The 23,212-nt window shown below is 40.5% G+C and overlaps 2 protein-coding genes across 5 annotated transcripts in view; both read left to right on the top strand.

Moving 5' to 3' along the window:
• The first annotated feature begins 53 nt into the window (after nt 1–53).
• LOC109856825 (40S ribosomal protein S19a) lies at nt 54–1,263 on the top strand. The gene is made up of 3 exons (XM_020432517.1): nt 54–163; nt 377–447; nt 818–1,263. The coding sequence occupies exons 2-3, from the start codon at nt 377–379 to the stop codon at nt 1,209–1,211; spliced, it is 465 nt and encodes a 154-aa protein (XP_020288106.1). The 5' UTR covers nt 54–163; the 3' UTR covers nt 1,212–1,263.
• Nucleotides 1,264–1,678: 415 nt separating this feature from the next.
• The window catches only part of LOC109856836 (arf-GAP with SH3 domain, ANK repeat and PH domain-containing protein 1), a 50,379-nt gene continuing 28,845 nt past the window's right edge, over nt 1,679–23,212 (top strand). For all 4 annotated transcript variants that reach the window (XM_020432533.1, XM_020432535.1, XM_020432534.1 and 1 more), the window contains exon 1: nt 1,679–2,697. In XM_020432533.1, the coding sequence (XP_020288122.1) occupies nt 2,572–2,697 (126 nt within the window). In that variant the 5' untranslated portion in view covers nt 1,679–2,571. The remainder of the gene's footprint in view (nt 2,698–23,212) is intronic.

The following is a 23,212-nucleotide window of genomic DNA, read 5'->3' as shown; positions in this document are numbered from 1 at the left end:
AGGTGGTATAGGTTTTTTTTTTTCAGATGCGAGTTGCGGGTCTTGGAGAAACGTGTAGTTCACGACCGAGCTTCCGCCATTTTGCCGTGGGTTTCCGCCATCTTTTCCTTTTTGCTGGCATACTGGCGCAGAGACACTTGGTGTCGATAAATCTTCGAAGAAAGTAAGTTGGTTCGGCAAACAAAATGCGAAGATTCGCGTAAAAACGTTATGCGCTTTGTTTGTGCGGTTTTTTTATAATGCTAGACATTGTTGAATTGTTTGACGGTTCGAGCGCTCGGAATATTTTATTGTTATATATGTGTTTTGCACGTGTGTGCGCGCATGGCGTTTTGCGCGTGGTTGAGGTTATAACGTGATCAAATTCTTGTTGCAGATGCCGTCGGTAACGCTAAAGGACGTCGATCAGCACAAATTCGTGAAGGCTTTCGCAGCCTTTCTCAAAAAGTGAGTACAAACAACAATTTATAAAAACAATTTAGTTCGATCGTATCACGCGATTCTAACCTAACCTAACCTACAATGTCCGTTGTAACGTGTATAAATTTTTACGTGGATAAATTATATATTTCGTGTACCTTATAACAAATTTATCACCATATCATATTTTTATAACAATGTAAATTTGCAAAGAAAAATTTTGTTCTGCAAATTTATGTTTTACATGTACATTGAGTACCGAGCGGCACAACAAACGAATCGGCATCGCGGAATATATGCGGATTTCCACGTGTTAAACGTGCGCGATATATATATATATTTTGATTTGTTTTCAATATTTTCTGAGACTTTGTTTACTTTCGATTAATCTTTTCAGAACGGGCAAGATGCGCGTGCCCGAATGGGTGGATATTGTAAAATCCGCCAAATTCAAGGAACTCGCCCCGTACGACCCGGACTGGTACTACATCCGTTGCGCGGCTCTGCTGCGTCACATTTATATACGCAGCCCGATTGGAGTTGGCGCGGTCACCAAGATCTTCGGCGGTCGAAAGCGCAACGGCACTCACCCGAGCCACTTCTGCCGATCGGCCGGCGGTGTCGCGCGCAAGGCTCTCCAGAGTTTGGAACAGTTGAAGCTCATTGAGAAAGCTCCTCTGGGCGGACGTAAACTGACCAGTCAGGGACGCAGAGATGTGGATCGTATTGCCGCTCAGGTTAAGGCGAAGAGCAAAAAACAGCTTAAACTTCAAGAGACGATTGTAATCTAAATGTTTTTACGTTCTTGTATAATATAACACGCATAAATCTTTAAATAATTTTTTTGCTTCTGCGCACGCTCCCTCCCTACCTTGTTTAATATAAAAATTTCAATAAAATTTTATCAACAAAATCTTGTAGCTTAAGAATCGCGTGAGAACGGAACTGGCGATCGAATTTCCCGGTTGAGACGGAGTGTTTCGCTGCTTCGCCGTGTTGTCGATCAGCGCCGCGACTCGACGCCGCGTCGATCTCGATTGCGCTTCTTGTTCTCCGGCGAGCGACGCGCACAGCACGCGTGCACCACGTTGGCAGCGCCGCCTCAGTGAAATTCCGGCCGTAGACGCGAGCGCCTCGGCACCGACCGAGCCGGGGTAGTTGGTGCGCGATTGGCTGCAGGATTGGAAGTCCAAAGGAGCATCTCGCGGACGCAGCTGCGTACGCGCGCGCGCGGTGTGTGTGTGTGTGTGAGCAGCGCCCGCCCGCCCGGTGCAATACTCGCGTGGTATTGGTTGCGCGTGTTCGTATACGTGTTTATATATACGTGTCGCGCCGGTGTGCATGCGCGCACATATGTATGCGTGGTGACCCGCGCTCTCCACCGGGAAAAGGAGAGCGAGCTGCTGCTGCTGCTACTGCTGCTATGCGTCCTCGCGTGGCCTGGTGGCTTGCGATCACCACGATCATGTCGCGAAAATAATCGCGCGCCGGTGTCTCGCGGGTGTCTCTTTTTTCTGCGCAAATTACGGGAAGAGAGACGGATTGGTGATTCGCACCGTACACACGCGCTTTGCTATATTACCCGCCCCGTTTGTCTCGTTTTCTTGTACTTTTGTCATTCATTGTTCTCCGTCTCTTTCTCGCGCACCCTCTCTCGCTCGCTCGCGCTCGTTAAACTCCCCGTCTCTTTCTGTCTTTCTTTCTCCCGCGCGCTCTCTCTCTCTCTCTCTCTCTGTCACTCGTCGTCGCGGACCGGGGACGAGACAACGTTTTGTATCGTGCGTCATAAACGAAGGAAAGACGGAAGAGATAAAAAATTCGGGGGGGGTGTCCCGCGTTTAATTTTATGTCGAACGCTGAAGAACGCCGCGGCGACCTGGAAGTGAAGTGAGAAAAGTCCGTTGGCGGTGTGTCCGCGGAGTGTGAAGTGCGCGCGATCCGGTCGTACGTCGCCAACAACGACGGCCAGCAGCGAGGGGAAGCCTCTCTCGCGCGGTTAGCGGAGAGAAGAGAAGATATCCGTGTCGAAGGGACACACTCTCTCTCGGTTGTGCAGCTCTGGGTGATCCACGGCGGTGGATGGTGGGGTGGACGGTGCGGGAAACGTCGAAATAAGTGACGGGGAAAACAAAAAGAAGAAAAGGAGGAAAGATGCCGGGCCTAATCGCGGTAAGCGAGTTCGTCGAAGAGACGAGGGAGGATTACAACTCGCCCACAACGTCCACCTTCGTCTCCCGAATGCCACAGTGCAGGCAGACCATTACATCCCTCGAGGAGGTGAGTGCGAAATGACAATTTTATATATACAGCGAAACATATCGCACCGTAATCGGGTCTCGTCGTTAACAAACAAAATTAAAAATCAACGGATCATCAACTCGATCTTCGCTAACAAAGCCGAGTTGACGAAACGTCAACTAAATGAATTTAATTAATCAGGATCCGAGGTAGGTAGGTTGATATTTTTTTGCTCTCGCGCACGTTTATTTATTTCGCAAATTTGCTTTACATTTGTTTCCACGATATCATTCTCCTCCTCGACCGCGTTTCTCTCGCGAAGAAAATTTATTCTCGCAACTGTTACTTATATTTCTCTCTGCCTCTCTTCTGATTCTCTTCTGGTTTCTCCTTCCCATCACATCGCGAGAGAGAATCGTCTTTTCCCGCTCTCCTTCTCCTCTGAGCGTTAACCATACCGGGTCGCGATCGGTGGTCGGGCGCGTGTTCTCCCTCAGTGCGTGGGCGTTGTATGTCGTGTTGAAGAGAACGTTATATACTTGGGAACCTCTGGCTCGCGGGGTCGTCCTCGGTCGATCCTGTTCGCGCTGACACTTTTGTGACACACTCGCAGAGATATGCTCGAACGATTAGAATAATTCGTATTTTGACGTATTGCGCAGACATATTTTTTATTGTGCAATTCGGATTTGTTTATATATATATATAAACAAATATATACATATATATATATATACAAATATATTTATATATATATATATATAAACAAAAAGCAATTATTTTCCGCTCGCAATTAATTTATTTTGTTCGCACGTTCCTTCTCGCGGTTAACGTGAACATTTCAAGACACTTGGAGATTTTTGTTTATCATTTATTATCGTTAAACGCTCTCGCAAATGCGGAGATGATGCTAATATCGAAGCATTTAAACTGCGAGGTAGTAGCCGGCGACGATGCTATTATTGTCGTCGCACGTGTTTTGAAATCCGATTTTCTTACCCCGGAAACTAGCTGCATTATCGGCTTTATTCTTCGCCGTTCGATGGCTTATTTGCAAAAGTAATGCAACGTACGTGTTCAAATGTCGTTTTTTTTTTTCTTTCCCCAGAGAGAGAAAGAAAAAATAACGAGTCGAATTATAAAAATGGTGTGTACGAACGGACTGTTCGATCCGAATGCAGGGTGTTATGCAACAAAATTGTTAACAACTAAATTAATCTCCAAAACGTTTCGACTTTTATTTCGAGTCATCTTTTTTCTTGAGTGAAGATACTTAATTAACATTGCTTCATTTCTAATTGACACTGAGTTCTTAATTGATTAAGTATCTCCACTGAAGATGAACTCGAAATAAAAGTCGAAACGTTTTGGTAAGTATAATTTAGTTGTTAACAATTTTTTGCACAACACCCTGCATCCGGATCGAACAGTCCCGGTTTCGTACACACCATTTTGAAATTTAACACGATCCAGAGATCATCTCATTCACAAAGTATTATTTGTTATAAAAAAAATGAATCAGTCTAATTTATTTCTGCACAACATCCGGCACTAGCTCAATATCGCCCGCTTGATTTATTATTTATTTGAAATTACCAATAAGAGAGCTGGAGGTCATACATTCCACCATCCTACCTTGGTTATAAAAATGCTCTGAACGCGCACAAAGTTAATGGGAAATTATAAATGTTAAAAGATAGGTTTTGAACTAATAAATCTCTTGCGCGCGCGCACATCTGTCACATTTCTATAATTACGTCATACAAACGTTTGTCAATGCGCTTCTCAATTTATAAATGCAGATCTCTCTCCGCCTCCCGAGTTCGCCAGGAATCACATATAAAATTGTTACGCGATCTCGAGAGATGAAAATTCTTCACCCGACAAGGCTTTTCCCACTCTCCTTTTCTCCTTCTCTTCCTCCTCTCTCTCTCTTTTCCCCTGTTATCCTCCTCGAAAGAGACTATGTTCAATATCCACTTTGGCGTGTTGGAATTTCCGGGTCACTCGTTCTCTTCTCTCGTTCGAGAAGCGAATATATACGGCGAAAGAAGAGAAAAAGGAGAAGAGATGCGCGCTTCTTAACGATCTCGAGAAATTTTCTCGAGAGTAGAAAATTCTGCCGGAATCGCGCAGATCTGGTTTCTCCCTCTTCTTTAACCGAGAGAATTTCTTCCTCCCGTTTTCCGACGATGTATAACGCAAAACCGTTTTGCCGTTATATGGACATGTTGACAGACCACCGACAGGTAGTCCCCGCCGAACGCGTTGCCGAGGTTTATCTATCGCCGCGGATACGCGGCAACGCGGCGGCGTCTGTGCACTTTTTTTTTTAACGGATGTTTGTTTCGCACTTCTGAATCTCTCTTCTTGCCATTGGCTCGAGGATGGCACGCGTACATCTTCGCAAAAACTCTCCTCTTTCGACAACAATCAACATTTGTTGATTGTATCAAACGCGTTTATTTAATTTGGAATCGTACTTTTTTTTTGAAATTTGTATTCGATTGCGCTTGAAAAAAATTCGCGATACAAAAAACCGTTACCGTATACGCGCGCGCCACAGTTTACAAGATGTTTTTTTTTCTCGTTGTAAAAATCCAGTCCAACACTTTGCGTCGCTTTATTTTTATTATATGATTTATTTCGAATTCCTTGATTACACGGTAATAAAGAGCAAATCGCAAAGATCTTGTTGAAAATAAGTAGATTTGTGTTCCTATCATATAAAGTTCTCAGTTCGGTGTCTCTCTCTCTCTCTCGTTTCCTCTCGTCTGTTTTATTACAGAGTTACGAAAATAGATCGTAACGTGATCTAAAATAGTAAGCGACGCTCGAATTTCGGTACAGACGAGTGTCGCAAGTCCCCCCCCCCCTCCGAGTGCTAAAGCGGGAAAGTGGGTGACTCGAAAGACAGTCAGGGTCAAGAGTAAACTATGTTACTAGATCCGACTCTTTTAATTAACGAAAACAAAAGTGCTGTTTTGTTTTGTTTTTTTTGTTTTTTGAAGTTGAAGCGTGTGTAAAAATCGATGCTGTTCTTTCACGACGCCGGTGCTGTTTTGCATTTGGAGAGAGCGCGCGCGGACGTTTCTCGAACATTTCTTTCTTCTCTCGACGAGACAATAACGGAAGCGCGCAGCTACGTCGCGAAATGAAACGCCGACTTTTTCTGATTAACGCTGACGATGCAAGGTCTCTCGCGGTCTCGATACGCAAATACGTCGGAGAAGCCCGGCAAAATCTATTACTTTGCATGCGTTTGATTATCGGACGAGCGTTAACCGCTCGTAAGAAACGTTTTATGTTCGCGCGGAGGCTATCAAAGTCCCTCAGGATTGTAGTTTAGGCGAACGATTTAGACCCGACGACGACGTAATCAATTTTGCTTAAGCACGGGACGTACGAGCGTGCACTCGTGATCCTTTGAAACCCCGGAGCTTGTCTATATGTATATATATTTCGCTATGTATAGTGGAAATAAAGGGTTCAAAGGGTTTAACCTTTGATAAGAGGGGACGATTTCTGAACTATAACTTGACCAAAAGTTGTGTGTGTATGTCATTTATTATGTTATTTATTTATCGAATAAAATACTTCGGAATTTTAATATTGCAAAATAATAACAAAATTGTATGTAAATCATTGAGACTATTGTGTCAATAGAACTTTTCCTTAAAGCTTTGTTGTTAGTGATAATAACGACACGTGTGTATGTTGCAAATAAAATATTCTATTTAATTGGATATTAGATAAAAATGCAGTTGCAACAGAAAATTTATTCGTATATACGGTTTTTACGGAGAGGATAATTAAAAAAAAAAACACACACATTCAATATAAATCACGATCGGTGTCGCGATTCTTATCATCGAATACGAAAATGTGATCGAAATATAAGCGACGGATTGAATAAAAAATTAATTGAACGGATTGAATTCGGAGAATTGGCACGGACAGGTTGTGGGTTAACTTAAATTGAACTGTGTGTGTAGAGATGAGGTTAAACAGAGTTGAAAAATTGCGGCTGTTGATTATATAATCGCGTTTAAGAGAAATTAACGGGATTTCGATGAACAATCGCGAAATAAATATTCGACAAAATAGTTTTCGCGTGATGTGATAATATTCGATTGAAAACCACACGGGAAAAAAACTTGACAAGTCACATTTTCGTGTTTTTTTTAGAAAAGAGCGATTTTAAACGTTCAAAACGTATTTCTGTGTTATACGTTTTGTAACAATGTTTTATATCTCGAAATTTATCAAAAATTGTCTCTTTTCTCGCTTTGGATAATTAAAATACTTTATTTTAACTATCAAAAATATAACAAAAAAAACAAAACAGAAAATCGAAAGAAATTAACTGATCAAAGTTCTTCACCTGCGGTTTTTTAACCCCTTGACATACAAATAAAACGGAATTTGATCCGTAAAGATACTATTTAATTTTGCTCAACTGAAAACAGTTACGTGCAAGAGAAAAGAGAACATTTTATTTGGAAATTTGGATTGTTATGTAACATTTAATCAATTAAATCTAATTGAAGCTCGATAAAGTTACTAAACTACGAATAACTATGTTTCCGGTCATATGAGCCGGAATAACATTTAATCAATGGTTGATACGTAATGTTAACGGAGAACAATTATAAATAACATTATAAAATAATAATTTAACAGTTCTTTAAAAGTATGAAACATTTCAAAATATTTTGGAATATGTAAAGGAACTAGACATTTTTTGCACTGCCGTGTTGTTTCGCTTCTTATATTATTTTTAATAATATATTTCTAATATACTTTATATTATTTTCTAACAATATACCCCGCACTGCGTTCGCCGAAAACAAGCTCTTGACGAGTCAGACTCGTCAAAGTGGCACATGAAATGAAATCGTCATTGTATGTCAAAGGGGTTAATTATTATTTACCGAAAACGCGATATTTTATTTCCAAAAAAACACTTTAACCCTCTCGAGGACGAGCGTCGACTACACTCGATGGACGCCGAACGTATTCTGCACGACCGAGCGTCGACTGTAGTCGACAATCGCCGAAAGCATTCGATTGTTTACGTTCTCTGAACACTTCGTTGTAAGTAGTTTTTGTAACAACTCTTGTGTTGTTCAATTTCTCAATTTAATACGCGGCTAGTCAAGTGACGCGTTACACGGCGGACGAGGTCGCGCCGTGCGGAAGAGGTTAAGAAGAGATAAAACATTTTAGACAAATACAAAAATGTTGATACACATTTGTATTATTTGCAGAACACATATAACTTCCTTTATTTTATATATCAATTTTATTTCGATTGTATATAAAATATAACATTTTTGTGGCGCACTCAGTGTGTGGGAACATACTGTGTGTCGCGTGAAAATAAAATGCCATTTTCTGTGTAAGAGAAAAAGAGAGAGAGAAAAAACGGTTGTTCGATTTCCAGACAAGGAGATACGTATTAATTTGGGTCGGGCGACTACATACACACACACACACATATATATATATATACATCGTCGACGCGATTGCGTAGCTTGTTTCCTGCCAAAGATCTCCGGGCGACCCAGTTCGTTGTCTGACTTCCGAATGGGGAATTTTAAGGGCCGCGTAATTATATACAGCGCGGCCGAGATATCTGTGCATGCGTTTTACCCATTACGGGTCGGAACGGGATCGGATGCACGATTCCGAGCCGCAAAGCGGATTTGTGTGTAAAAGGAAAGCTTCCAGCACCGCAAACTGGATTAACTAATTCAGAGTGCAGGTGGAAAATTATATACATTCGTAACATACATAATGATATAATTACATAATGATGTAATTGCGTTTAACTTCTCGCCGCAGTGCAGCGCTGCGGCGAAGTTTTATGAATTTCCGCGTTCAAAAAAATAAATAAATAATTTAATTACATTTAATTATACAGTAATATACAAATATAGAAACGCGTTCCTGGTAAGAAGTTCGACCTCTTCGAGCGAACATTTCACAAGCAACCGGTCTTTGTATCTGACGACGACGCGACGGAAAGTATAATCGCGCGTCGCGCGTTATGACGTTGAAACGACGATAAAAAAAAAAAAAAAAAGAAAAAGAAAAAAAAATTCCTTTCTCTCCGCGACTTTCTCTCGGACCGTTGCATCTCTTTAAGCATTTCCTGTGTGCGCCACTAATATACAAGAAAACAACAAAAACGCCGTGGCGTGCGTTTAGAAATCGCGTACAGGGATATCATCTGAGGAAATTTAAGCGTAGTTTTTTTTTTTGAAGAATTCGGGTGCGGAAGAACCGATCGGGAATATAATTTCACGTGGAAATTCACACGAATTATTAAAATTTGTTGTGTGATAAAAAAAAAAAAAATAAATCTATGCAACGATATGTAAAATTGTTCCTCAAAAGAACACATTCTTCTGGAATATTCCGGAGATTATTATTCGAGATTACAAAAAAGAAATCTGCATATTACCCGCCCGGACTATATTACCGTGCATTTATATTACTTCCGCGGAAGAGAGGAGCGCGCGCGCTCCGCGACCTTTCTCGATAGCGGGAAGCAGAAGACACGCGGGTGTGTGCGCATTCCATTTCAAGATGCAATTTCATGCAAATGCGCGAGCCGCGCCCGCGGCGAAAGCGACCGACTTCTTAATTATCGACGTCTGCTCTCCGCGCTCGTTGTCTCCTCTGTAATCGCTCTTACGTCATCGCGTAACAACACCGCGGCTATTTTTTTTCTCTTTGTTTTGTTTTACGAGCTTTTGCGAAATACCTGGGCGTTGTTGCGGCGAGATTACGATCGTGGTGCAAAGCGATCATCGTCGTTTAGAGAGACAGCGGAGGCGATTTCGCGCGCGCGCGCGCACGCGGCGCATAAACGTTCGCGCGGAGCGTAAACGTCGACAATACGGACGAACGGCCTGTCAAGGACGGGCATGCTCGAGAATTCCTTTCGTTCTCTCCGTCGAGAGCTCGACCTGTGCACCTGCGCGCGTGCGGGAACCGTGAGGTGTGTTTTTCGATATTTAAATTTTTATCGATTGAATAATCAATAATCCTAAATGTCATCATTAATAACAAGAGTGAGATACTTTTTTTTTTTTTATTTATTTATTTATCCACAGATTTATTAAAAGACAATTTCTCAGAAAATATCAGAGAGACACTGTTTATCACATCCTTCGTAGTTTTTCTTATATTACACACACACACACACACACACACAGAGTTCGAGAGGGAACAAATTAAAAAAAAAACTACTTTACAGCGTTTAATTTCGTTTCGCTCGCGTGATTAAAACGAGAAATTTAATTTTGCAGTTTATTTTCCGTTCTAACGCTTTTAATTTAAACAACAGAGTTTGTTAAATCCGCGTGTGATAATTATCCCGAAAATCTAGTGTCCGGTCCCGACGCGAAAATAAAAATCAAATTGCTCGTGAGATTTTTAATTGAAAAAAAAAAAAAAAAACCAAATGCGGAAGCGGAGAGATGCTCTTTCGCGATAAGTCCGGAAGTCTGTGATGTGTTCAGTGTGTTGTCGTCAGTTCTTTCTTGCGTCTCGAGAGATATATATTTATTGACAGACAAACGGCCGACACACACGCATCAATCCGTGAAGGTGATTGAACTTGTTCCCGCGCCGTCGATTTCTGGAATGATAATTCAATTCGCCACGCTTTCTTGAGGTTTGTGTTTTAAGCCATTTACGTTGGAATGTAATGAGCACTCTCGCTCACTTAACTTCCACGTTGCAATTTGCAATTCTGTTACAGACGCAAAATTTTGTAACGCGAAGCCGCAAGACGCGTTGAAATCGACATGCAAAACAAGATTTGCGAAAAGAAAAAACGTTTGAATTTCCGTCTCTCGAATATAGTTGCGTCCTCTCTCTCTCTCGTTAAACTCCCATCCGTTGTTGCATCGAGCGAGATGTATATGGAAAAAAACAGTCGGAATAAGAGAAGAAACGTAAGTTCGCGCTTGAATATTAAGTAATTCAACTGTGTTGAAAAGATGGACTCGACAAAGAAAAATAAATAGACTTGAAAAACTTGTGTTATTGCGCGCGGAAATTGTGAGAAACTATTGGCGAACCGGTAGTTGTAACAAGATTGCGATACGTTTTGTCAGGCGTAATAAATGTCGGGAAAAACGACGGTTCTTACATGTTATCGAGCATCGTTACAGGATAACCGGCTTGCGCGCTTATCTGAACGGAAGGAGATATATATATACGCGTGTACATGTGTGTGACTCGCTGCATTTAAAACATCAGTGTTTGTCGGTTGTAAACATTCTCTTTTTGCTTCGCATATGTAAGGTTAAACGTGACCGACGTGAGTGACGTGATATCCAAGGACGAAGCTTTAGATCGCGTTTTAGAGAACGCGCGAGAGATTTTCGTTTTATCGACACGGACGGTTTTGTTCTACAAAGCGTGTATGTAACTCATTATTACGTGTTGATGAACGCGTTGAAGGAAAATGCAAACTTTTAACATTTTAATAATATTACAATATCAAATATTTAACAAAAACGAAGCTCGTAATATCTAATAAATAAATCACAATAATAAAAATAATATAAACAAAAAATTTGCTCGTTAATTTGGCCTGTTTATATTATTTTCATTTTTATTATTGTGATTTATTTTTTAACATTTTATCACGAACTTTTTTTCCTTTAGGAAAAACTAGGGTCGGGATTTTGTTCGCAGCGCGATGATATTTCACTGTATCTTCTCGCGATAAAAATGTCTCTACGTCATTATAAGACGGTCCAACAGTCTGTGTTTCCACATTTCAGACCATCCACTTTTACGTTTTATTTTTAGCAACACACAAGAGCCTCTAACGTGACGTCACACGTGACGACGTGTGTGTTTAACTTATAATTCTCACTCCGGATGTTGCGCAATAAGTTTTACGTCCGTAAAGCGTTACATAAATTTATGTAATGCTGATGTTTTTTTTCACTTTGTGAATAAATAAAAAGTCGCAACGCAAAAACTTGGTCGGTTTTGCAAACTTGCGTGAAAGTTCGTGTTCGCCGATCACGTGCGAAAAACACATGTTGTCCGAGGAAGCGAATCCACGCGGAAAACGTGGCATGATATCGTTCGACGGATGAGAAAACGAAAAGATTCTTAATGCGGAACGGATTGTAGCGAGGAGGAAGAATGAGCGCTCGGCGGTGCATCATCTTCTAGCAACACAGTACGCAATCTAATTCTGGCTTCCCATTGTGTTGTGCACACTGTTTTCCAACAATACAACACCAAGCGTAAATTATGAAATCTACTTTCGAACACAAAAGAGAAGAAAAATCAAAACTGACGTTTTTCCATTATACAGTATTCCGAGTTCGCCGAGTGGTTTTTTTCTTCTCAATCGTGTGATTAAAAAAGAAGAAGATTAGAACAAAATAAATAATTGGAATAAAGTGAAGAAATTTTATGATTAAGGTCAATATCGAGCATTAAAAACAGATGCAAAAAATATATATTAAAAATTCATTAACAAAAGTAGGATACATAGTATATGTTTGGTGCGAAACGTTTCGACATGCACGGATGTCATCTTCAGTCGCTTAGTACAAAAAAAATAAAAAATAATGGTTGTCTTGTGTGAAGTGCGCATCCACCTATATACGACTTCAAGACAACCATTTTTTTATTTTTTTATACTAAGCGACTGAAGATGACATCCGTGCATGTCGAAACGTTTCGCACCAAACATACTATGTATCTACTTTTGTTAATGAATTTTTAATATATATTTTTTACATCTGTTTTTAATCCTCGATATTGACCTTAATCATAGAATTTCTTTGTTTTTACAACACGAGCGAATTATATTTTATCTTGGAATAAAGTGAACATTGACTATATAATTGAGAAGAATCGCGAAATATTTTGCACTGTCTCGCAGAAAAAAAAAATTATATTCTTTTTAAATATTACATTATCACGAAAAAAAAGATTTGCCAGAATAGCAAGAAATTTAGTTACTACGTGGCCGGCAAAAAAAACATTCGTTAAGCTCAGTAAAATTTTTGTTTTCCCGAGTCGAAATCTAGCGTCTACATTGAACCTCAATTCCTCTTTTTTTTATGTAGGAGTAAGAGAGAAAGTAGATCCTACCTTGACGCTGCTATACGTCCGAAATTTCCTTTTTTCCTGCTAAAATTTTTAAGTAGGGTTCAATTCTCAGATCAGACTGCGCATTGCAGGCTCTGATAGGTTCAAAATAGGTTCTGATAGGCTCAAAGTAGGAGTAAGAAAAAAAGTAGATGCTACTTTGACGCTGCTATACGTCCGAAATTTCCTTTTTTCAAAAATTGAGGTTCAATGTAAACGCTAAATTTCGACTCGGGTTGTCAACGAAACATTTTGTTGATGAAACAAAAAATTTCGTAGGATCAACCATTTTTCTTGCTGACCATGTAATAGCAAAACTGTTTTTTTTCGTGATCATTTACTTCGTGAACAAGTGTCGAAGATGATCAACGATAAATTTTGATCAAAACGTCTGCGTTTTGTCACTTCCGATTGAGAAAACAGGCTCTTTGGTTTTTTCCTTCTTATATTCGTTTTACTCTTTTATTAGTTCGCGAATGGGGTTGATTGGCTGCGAGAAATACATACACATATATATAACAAAGAGAGAAAATACGCGACTCTTATGGCGATATTAATAGAATTAACTTGCACGCGGCAAGAAAACGTCTTATCTCGCGGAGGAATTATAGTCAGCCGGCTCGACGATTTGCATTTACGACTCATAACTGTGTGCTTGCTTGGCTATCGCCCGTCTTGGACATCGCCGAACAACAAGAAACATCGCGCGGTTTATATACGGGATAACGTCGCGGGGATAACGCCCCGGCAAGCCCGTATGAATGTTGTTATACCAGATTTATAGGAAATCGATGTCATCGCCGCGTGTCGTTCCTCGCCGGAACGAGACGAGAGACCGCGCGGATTCTCAGACAAAACAACAGCAGCAGCAATCCACCGAAGTCGACAGTCGGATCGGATCGGACACGTCACGGTTCGCGTCTCTCTTTCGGCGTTTCCGGAAAGTTGCGCCCGCGATCTTTGCCCTTCGTCGGCATCAAGAACTTCGAGTCGTAAAAACGTTGTTTCGAAACTGATATCGCGCCGTTACACGCCGGGAAGGACAAAATTTTGACTCGAATATCGAACGAATATAAGAAATTTTATTTTGAAACAAAAACAGCAGCAAACAATTTCTGACTGACGCAGATTTGGCAACGGAAACTGTGTGCAGAAACGCTACAATATACGGGAAACACGCTTTGTGTGCCGCCAAAGCTGTTGACACACAAAAAACGCAACATGGTCACCAAAACTCACCAAAACCATATCCTACTGAGGACAGTAGACGGATATGGATTTGATGTGACGGTTGGCGACACAAAATCGCGACATCTGACAAATTGTTTGCTGGGAATGGTTTTTTTCCGGCCATCCGGCCCAAAAAAATATCGAAGTGAAATGACTTTCTCAAGAGCCAAAAAAAAGTAACGCAAAATACATACTTATATCGTATATGATTACGGTTTTCTTTGCTCTCTTTCGAGAACGATCCGGTGTCGTTTATAAACGCATCTGCATCGAGGAAGCATTTCTCACGTGTAATTTGATGTAAAATTCAATTCCACAGCCTCGATCGAATCTTTCACCGCACAATTCTCGGTCACACAAAGAGAGAGTGGTCGTTCTTTAACCGTTAGTCGAATAGCATTAATGTTTCTGCAGAATGTGCCGAAGAAGGAGGAATGAAAGATAGATGAAAAGAAACATCATCACGCGAGAATATTGTACGGTTTGTTGCATCTCGACGCATTTTCATATCTCAAAGTTTTTATCATTAGATTGCCACACACTTTCTTGGCATAAACAGTCGCGAAAAAAAAAATTACTCAAACAAGATGCAACGCGAAAACAGAAGTAACTTAAAATATATATAGAAACAAAAACATACGAAATTTCTAAATTTAATTTAATAAATAGAAATTTATTGAATTATATATCTGTGAAGTATATAGGGTAAAAGACCCAATTACTGTCACCTGTCCAATTAATGTCACCCTAAGCTATCTTATTTAAAATATTAAATAAATTCTAAAAAGTTATGCGTGAAAACAATCTAACATAGAATTTTAAGTGCAATTAATATAACAAAAAATCTCCAGCACTCAACATTCTTGTCTCATTTCTTTCATTTTAGGGGGTGACAGTAATAGCTCTCGCATCGTTCTTTTTTAATTATTAAATTTTTAAATAAAAATAGAGATTTTGAGAGGTGATATTATTTTGTTCCTTAGAGACATCGAATAATACCAGATAAGAAGAAAAACATATGTTTTTGATAAACAAGTAGTAAAAACAATTCACCAACGCCAAAGTTTATTATTCAGGTGACAGTAATTGGGTCTTTCACCCTAAGTGTATTTTTACAAAATTAATCAATGTTCGCAAATTGATTTTATTTTTTTGGTTTTTTACACACGTCTCTCCTGCAGAGTCTCATCACTGAAATGACGAAGATGTCGATTGGCGATAATCGGCGCGAACATATAGGTTTCGATCGAACATAATATATCCAGCAATAAAGAAGTAATTTGCGCGCAACATCCTCGCAGCATTCCAAATCGATTTCGGACCATCGCGTAATTGAATGTTAAATTAGGCGTTAACTGGATGGTTGCAGTTCGATATGCATGAGAACGAAAGTGGGAGAATCGACTCTGTACAACATGCAAATCGAATTGATTTACATAAATCTGCAATAAAATACTTTCTTGCGCGCTCTCTCTCTCTCTCTCTCTCTTTCACTCTCTTCGTTTCGAATACAAATCGAATGAATGATTTGCGAAAACATTTAACACGAAGTAGCGCCTCGTGCTGATAAAAGTGTTTTAATAGTTAATTTATCATCGCGCGCTCTTAAAATTCACGAATTAAAAATGTTATCAAAAAAAAAAATCTATACAATTTTATTAAAAATCGCGTGCACGTGTCAAAGTTGCAAATGTGTTTATTATTTTAGAAATAATGTTTTTCGTTATGCCGATATGTGTTAAGTGTTTTAGCCTCTTAGTCGTTTTACTGGGTTTAGAGTTTAAACGCTCTTAGCGTGTGCATCACCGGATGGCATTAGTATTCCATCGTTAATCACCCCAGAAATTACCGCGGCAGTGCAAATATTCTCGATCGCTCGAGGTGCTGCTATTTCCCGTTATTACTCATCGTTATTATTATTATTCATTGTGTGTTTTGAATAATAATGCAATTTATTTTGTGAACACAGCAAATCGCTTTTAAACTTTTGTCTACGAGAACACACGAGTGCGTTCCCGAGTCGAAATTTAGCGTCTACATTGAACCTCAATTTTTCTTTTTTTATATAAGAGTAAGAGAGAGAGTAGATTCTACTTTGACGCTGCTGTACGTCCAAAATTTCCTTTTTTCCTGCTTTAAAGTTTTAAAGTAGGGTTCAATTCTCAGATCAAACCGCGCATTGCAGGTTCTGATAGGCTCAAAGTAGGTTCTGATAGGCTCAAAGTAGGAGTAAGAAAAAAAGTAGATGCTACTTTGACGCTGCTATATACGTCCGAAATTTTCTTTTTTCACAAATTGAGGTTCAATGTAGACGCTAAATTTCGACTCGGGTTATTACTACAATGTAAAAACAAGATTTCTGACATTTTTATTTTGCCCGTGTGTGACGCGCGCGCATCGGATCTCAATTTAGTTTTTCTATTTCCGAAGACGTACGTGTGTGAAGTCTATCGTATTTCTAATTTTTTCGCGCTCTCAAGTTACGTCTTCTCTGTTTTTTGCGCTTTGAGATTTGGTTCGGATTCAACGGCCTCTCGCCACGAGAAGCCACATCCCCCCGCGCGTTGTCGCATTTTCTCCGGGATCGAACATTTCCCCAACATAATAACCCTTCAACGGAGCGAAAACGAAGCGAACACGCTTTGATACCGACGATTTTTCTTTTTTCTTTTTTTTTTTTTTTTTACGCGAAACAGTGCGCATGAATTTTTCTTTGAGCGTTTATGTGGAAACTCCGACGGTTTAATAAGCCATGAAAATACGAAACGTTGCCCAAGACGGGTCCGGGAATAAACTTGCTGCGCACACATGTTTGCGAGAGATGTGCGCGCAGTTACAAAGTTATGTATATATATATACGATGGAAACATATTTGTAAGAAGCCATTTTTGAGATGATACAAACAGAACAGCATTTGTTAGTTCACAAGCTCCTTTATTCTGCTTTGCTTTTTATCTGTTTCGAAATACATATATATTTCAAGCAGAACAGAGTTTTTTGTGCTGTCATCAGTCAGTTTTTGAATATATCGTAAACGTAAAAATACTGCAATTTTCGACGATTTTAAAAAATTTTCTTTATCATTTTCTTTATCACGCGGACGCAAACGCCGGTTAAGTTTTACGTTGACGTAAAATGTAACGCGCGACCGCCACCACAGACGCGAAATTCGATCCGTCACATTTTTTTCCGTTGAAGAGTAACAGTCGCAATCGCGCTTCGTGCACCGTTGTTAAACAGATGTGTTGGCGCACTTTGCGCATAGTTCCAGTTGGTGGTGTGTGTGTGTGCGTGAGCTTCTCTCTCTTCTCTCTCTCTCTGCCCCGGCTCGTTCTCTGGAATTCGCGGACGCGACGCGTTCTCGCTATTGCCAGCCAGGCTGCATTCCGGCGGCGATCGGCGAACGTGTGTAATAGCCACGTTCGCAAGCGAGAAAACCGCCGGGGGAATCATTTTCAGGTCGTACGCAAGTTTATTTACCTGGTAACACCAAGCGGGGGGACGACACGACGTTGAGACACGTCGCTTCGTTCATCATTTTTTTAACGCGCGTCAGACACACGCGACTTGCCTGTAAGGCGACGTTGTCGGAGAGATTTTTTTTAGCACTCGCGCGTAATCGCTCTACAAACTTGTTGATCAACTTTTCTCCGCAATGTTCGCGAGAAGACGCGCGTTTCTCGATCGCGAATGCTTCTTCCGCTTGGCGACACACAAGATCGCGTTACATCATTTTACAACATCCACCGACATAATAAATTTTTTTGTTTTTTGTTTTAAATAAAAAGATAGGATTCATTGTCGCCGCGAATAGATCGTGCATTTGTTGCAATTTGTTTTTATATAGACACTGAAGAAGATCCCATAGTGGATCGAAAACGTTTGTATCTTTTTTTAAATCCTCGGATTAAAGAGAGAATTTTATCCGAACATCAGGTGTACAGCTCTCTCGGTATTGCTTTCTTCCTTTTATTTAAACACACAACGAAACATATAATTAGTTTTTTAATTTAAAAATATAATTAATATTAATTATATTTTTAAATTAAAAATTATATTTATATTTAATTATATTATAAATATTATTAATATTATTATTTTATAAAAAACGTTGCTTTCTTTCCTCTTTATTTCACTTCATTTTATCCTGGTTCCGACAAGACAATACATGTGACAAACATTAATGCGTATACCGCGAAGTTACTCTTGCCTCAAATTCGTCCTAATGCGTCCGAGTATAATTTTCCTTTTATACGCGAGTTTCAGATTTTACGGAGGGAAGAAAGACGCGCGCAATATCACATCACGCGTAATATTTCCGTGTCGCGACGGGGAATATTACTCGCCTGGAATAGTACTCAGAGAAGCATTTAGCACCCTCTAAAAGGTGATAACACGGCGTTAGAGAAGCGGGCACGCGACACGATGGGAAAAAACCGGGGGTCTCATTAATTGCGCTTGCGCGCGCGCAGTGAGGTCGTGCGTAAAGTGGGATCGCGCGCGCGATTTATAGCGTTCAAAGCACTATACACAAAAGGTGTTCTTCTCAAATGAGACGCGCGAGAAAAAAAAATGCTTTTCATAACGCGTGCGCGTGCGCGCGCGCGCGCGTTACACTTACCCGATACACATATGTATTTGCTCGACAGATCGAGTGGATAATAAGTGAATGGAAGCGCGCGTGAATTACGGCGCGAGTTGAGGAAAAGTTTTCACCGCTGTGTTGTGGAGGACTCTTAACGAGTACTTTGCACAATATCGTTCCCGGCTACAACGTATTTTATAATATGCGTGTTTACGCGGCGCAAATATAGAAGATAGTTTCGTAGTTTATTTTCCTTCATTCTTTCACGACGCGCGCGCGTGTTGTACACGGAATATTAATTTTTCTCGCGCGGCAACTCATCTAGTTTTGCCTCAACTTTGCATTCAATTTAACAGTATAAAAATACGGAGAGAGATCTGATAAAATCTCTCGCGAGCGCAACAAGATGTCGGTTGTGATCGAAAGATATTGCTTCGAGCAGTTAATAAAATACGCTAATATCATTGACACTTAATTTCTTAATCGATTATGAATAATAAAATTATATAATGTAGTGAAATAAATAACGCGACACAATAAATTAAAATATCTATAACTGATATTGTATTAATTATACGAAAAAAATTCGTTTGAAACAGAAAAGATAGAGAGTTACGTCATTGCGACCGACGTCGCTTCCGGAAGTAATAGCTTTTATCTTCTCTCGGCCATGCGAGAGACTCGGCCGTGGCGATCGATTCCCCGAGACACCCAGTATACGGCGACCATGTGCCGCTGCCGGCTTCTCTGCCCCGGCGGCGTAACCTTTGCGTAATGTACGCACACCCGTGCTCATAACGCGCATTAATTAGCGAGAGAGGCAATTAGTCGGACGCGAGCACTACGTACGCAGGCACTCAGATGCCATCGCAGCTAATTACTGCCCGCTGGGACGCGTGCCTTCGATTCCGCAAGAGAGACACACGGTCGAGTCACGCGGATTTGAACTTGAAAATAAAAAAAAAACTCGTTTTGGTAACACAATTATACATTTGATCGCTTATATAAAGTAACACAAGTGTAATTCGATTGTAGGAGAAAAAAATTTTCCTTCTCTCATATTATACGCGTACACACGCGCAAATAAAAATCACGTTTGCGAAACGCCTCTCCGATAAATTCTCATTTATCGCAATATGTTTCTCCGATTTCTCCCATTTATCACGATGTGTCATTCTGTGGTGGAATTATAGTTTTTTTTTTTTTGTACAAAAAGAAACACACATTTTTTCTCTATTACGTTTTTACTTCATCAAAACAACAATCTGTGAATGTGAATAGGACATATTTTGAGGACAAACATCAATGTTGAATTGATACGAACTACTGTTGCTATAGACCCCCCGAGTACATCCTTGACAATGTACCGCTTACCTGAGCGCGAGAGCGTGGTGTGCGTAACGTAAAGGACCCGCATATCCCAGAGGGGGGCGCACGCATGCAACACAGACAGTTCACCTTCGTCGAAGTCGCGGAAAGAAAGAGAGAAAGAGAGCGAGGAAGAGAGAGAGAGAGAGAGAGAGAGAGAGAGAGAGAGAGAGAGAGAGAGAGAGAGAGANAGAGAGAGAGAGAGAGAGAGAGAGAGAGAGAGAGAGAGAGAGAGAGAGAGAGAGAGAGAGAGCGGAGAGTTCCGGACGTGAGGAGGTAGAGAATCCTGATCTCGGTGAAGCCGAGAGTCGTTTTGTTGTGCGAGCTCGTGCGCGCGCGACCTTCTCTGAGAGACCTCAAGGACGGCGAAACGCATCATCGTCGGCCCGAATGCCGCAGGGAAGAAATCCGGCAAGGCCGACCGGGGCAGCGCGCGTATTCTGTTTCTTCTCCACTTGGAGTTCTTTTTTTTTTCGATCACGCCCATGCCGGACGAAAATAATTGGACACGACGGACGCAACGATATCCGCTTATCGCGGCGCATTGCGTTCGCACGCGGCTCACCGAAATTAAACAATTAAAACTAAAATATGAGATTTTAAAAAAGTAAATTGCGAGATTTGAATTACACCGGCGCTATAATTTGATTTAAAGATAACGCTAATGAGAAACGCAACAGCATTTTATTGTTGATAAATATTACGCGCGAGATAGACGTCCGATTTGTTTGTGTTTTATCAGTTGCGGTAAAAAAAAAGAAAAAAGAAAAAAAACAAAACACATCAAGTTTTGTATGAAAATTTTGTTTTCACAAACTAAGCTACAAAAAAAAAAAAAGATTATTTTACTTTTTCACGAAACGATATTGGCACGCGCGTGCCATCCGATATCCGTTGATATATGTATACTCTCTTTCCGCGTAACCATCAATATTTCCGTGATATTGCTTTATCAATTTTTGAAACGATTCGAAAATGCCAGATCCGCGTATCCTCACGCCGCGTGTTTCGAGATATTGTTGGAAAAAATTTGCGCGAGATAAAAATAAACAACGCCGTAAATGGACGCTCGGACATTTATAATAGCATCGAACAAATGGATGTCGCCGATAATTGCGCGCGTTTTGCACAGCGCGCGGAAATACCGCAACTTCTGCATTCTCTCTCTTTCTCTTTCTTTCTCTCTCTGTTCGTTAACTCTCGCCGCGCGAATAAATTTATTCGCCGCGTCGCGTCGCATCGCGCGTTAATCACGCGCAAGAGTTCCTCGCTTTTACTCGCTCGCTTATTAAACCCTTATCGGTACGTGTCGTCGTCGGGCGCGGTGCTATTTCAAGTATAGCATCCCTGGCGGTTTTATTGCGGGTCGCGCGCCGCGCGCAAATTCTTCCTCTCTCATCGCGTCCAGACGCCCTCGATCATCGCCGCGGCTCGATCCTTTTCCTCCATTTTCTCCTCCCCTTTTAGATTCTGCATTATACATATTTTTCTATCCTCTATCTCTCTCTCTCTCTGTCTCTCCCTCTCGATTTCGTTCTTTTATTTTTGCTTCAGCCGGCTCGCTTCCATAAGCAAGAGATAGCCGGTGATCGATCTCTTGCTTTCCGTTTAATTAATTTTACGCTTCTAATGTTTCTTGTATATAATAACGCACAGATATTGATATAGCGTTTCATTTCAACGTTCAAAGCGATGCTGGATGTTATTGTAAGTGCGTTTGTACAGTTCGTGCGCATTATATACATTATTTCTGGTGGTTATTTGTTTTTATGCGCTCCTCGTACAAAGAATAATGCGCCGTATCTGTTAACTTCGTATACCGTAAAAGAAACTCCACGTACGGGGGTGTCCGACTATTCTTTTTTTTTTTTTTTTTTCCCACATTTTTCGACCATACGTATGTACTTCACGCGCGTCGTCTCGCCTCGCTTCTATTTTTTTTTTTTTGGTTTTTTTTTGTCCCGTCTGCTCTCAAATAAAATACCTACCCTGCGACCGTGAACGCCGATTTGGCCCGACGGGATGCGAGGAGGAGCGTGATGCAGTGAGCGAGGCAGGTGATTCAGCCGTGATAAAAGAGCTAAAATATATACATATATGTTCGCGTGGCGAACACCTCGGCCGCTGTCACGTGAGGGAAAATAAATCGAGAAACAAGAATTTTCGGACGACCGCGCGCAGTTTTTGCGTCACGTTTAACGCTAAAATAAAGCGCGATATAAAACACACGCCAGAGAGGGAGGAGGTGACCCATCTTATATGCGAGTTTTAATCTTTCACATTCGCGTGTTTACTCTCCGCTCCGATTTGTAAAGCCTCGGACTCGGAACGGGCTCGTAAAACCCATGGGGTTCCCGACCGGACGTCCGGGTTCACGTATCCGTGACAAATTCGGGTGAAAGACTACACAGCCCCTCGGCGGGCTTATGATCCTTACAAAAGAATACAAATACATTCGGGAAATTTGACCGTAAATAAGTTTTAACCCTCAACGGACGGCGTGTTTTTCGGCACCTTAATTCTCCGGTCACGCGTCGTTTTCGTCTTGCTCTTTCGGCTTTTTAAAAATATTAAATATTTTTAAAAAAATCTGAAACACAATGTGTATATACTCTTTAAACTGTCTATTTTAAGACATCGTCATTAAATTTAGTGAAAAAAAAGTTTTAATTCATAATTTTTAGCAAATATAACAACAAGAAAATTACTTTCTTCAGAAAGTAATTTTGCTTTAGACGAAAACGACCCATGTCCGTCCGTTAATTTTTTCGCAATATTTGAAAATTAGTTAGGGAGGTACAGGCGGCGTCAATGAATCGTTTCGCGGACCTGAGGGGCTAGGGGGTAAGAGAGACGGTATTCTCTAGCAATAAGTACTGCCAACGGGCGCCGTACTAACTAACTGTAGCAGATCTCTCGATGAATTGACCAATTACAGTATTTACTGCTACACCGAAAAAATTGTATTCTTGTTTTGAGGATATCCCACTTACTTTAAGTATATTTTATACTAAAATAGGCGCCAAGAAGAGTTTCTTATTTTAAGAGGAAAATNCTCTAAATAGTAATATTGATAAGANTATATACTGATTAGAATATAAAAAGCCTCTATAGAAAAACATATGTATCTCACTATCGAAAAAGACTATATTCTTAAATAAAGAATATATTCTTAATTTCAGAAGAATATCATCTAAAATCTTTAAGAAGATTTTTTAAGTATAAAATCTT

Source organism: Pseudomyrmex gracilis, unplaced genomic scaffold, assembly GCF_002006095.1.
Source record: "Pseudomyrmex gracilis isolate BER0280 unplaced genomic scaffold, ASM200609v1 scaffold_136, whole genome shotgun sequence".
NCBI classification, from domain to species: domain Eukaryota; kingdom Metazoa; phylum Arthropoda; class Insecta; order Hymenoptera; family Formicidae; genus Pseudomyrmex; species Pseudomyrmex gracilis.
This window is presented reverse-complemented; position numbering and strand designations above follow the sequence as displayed.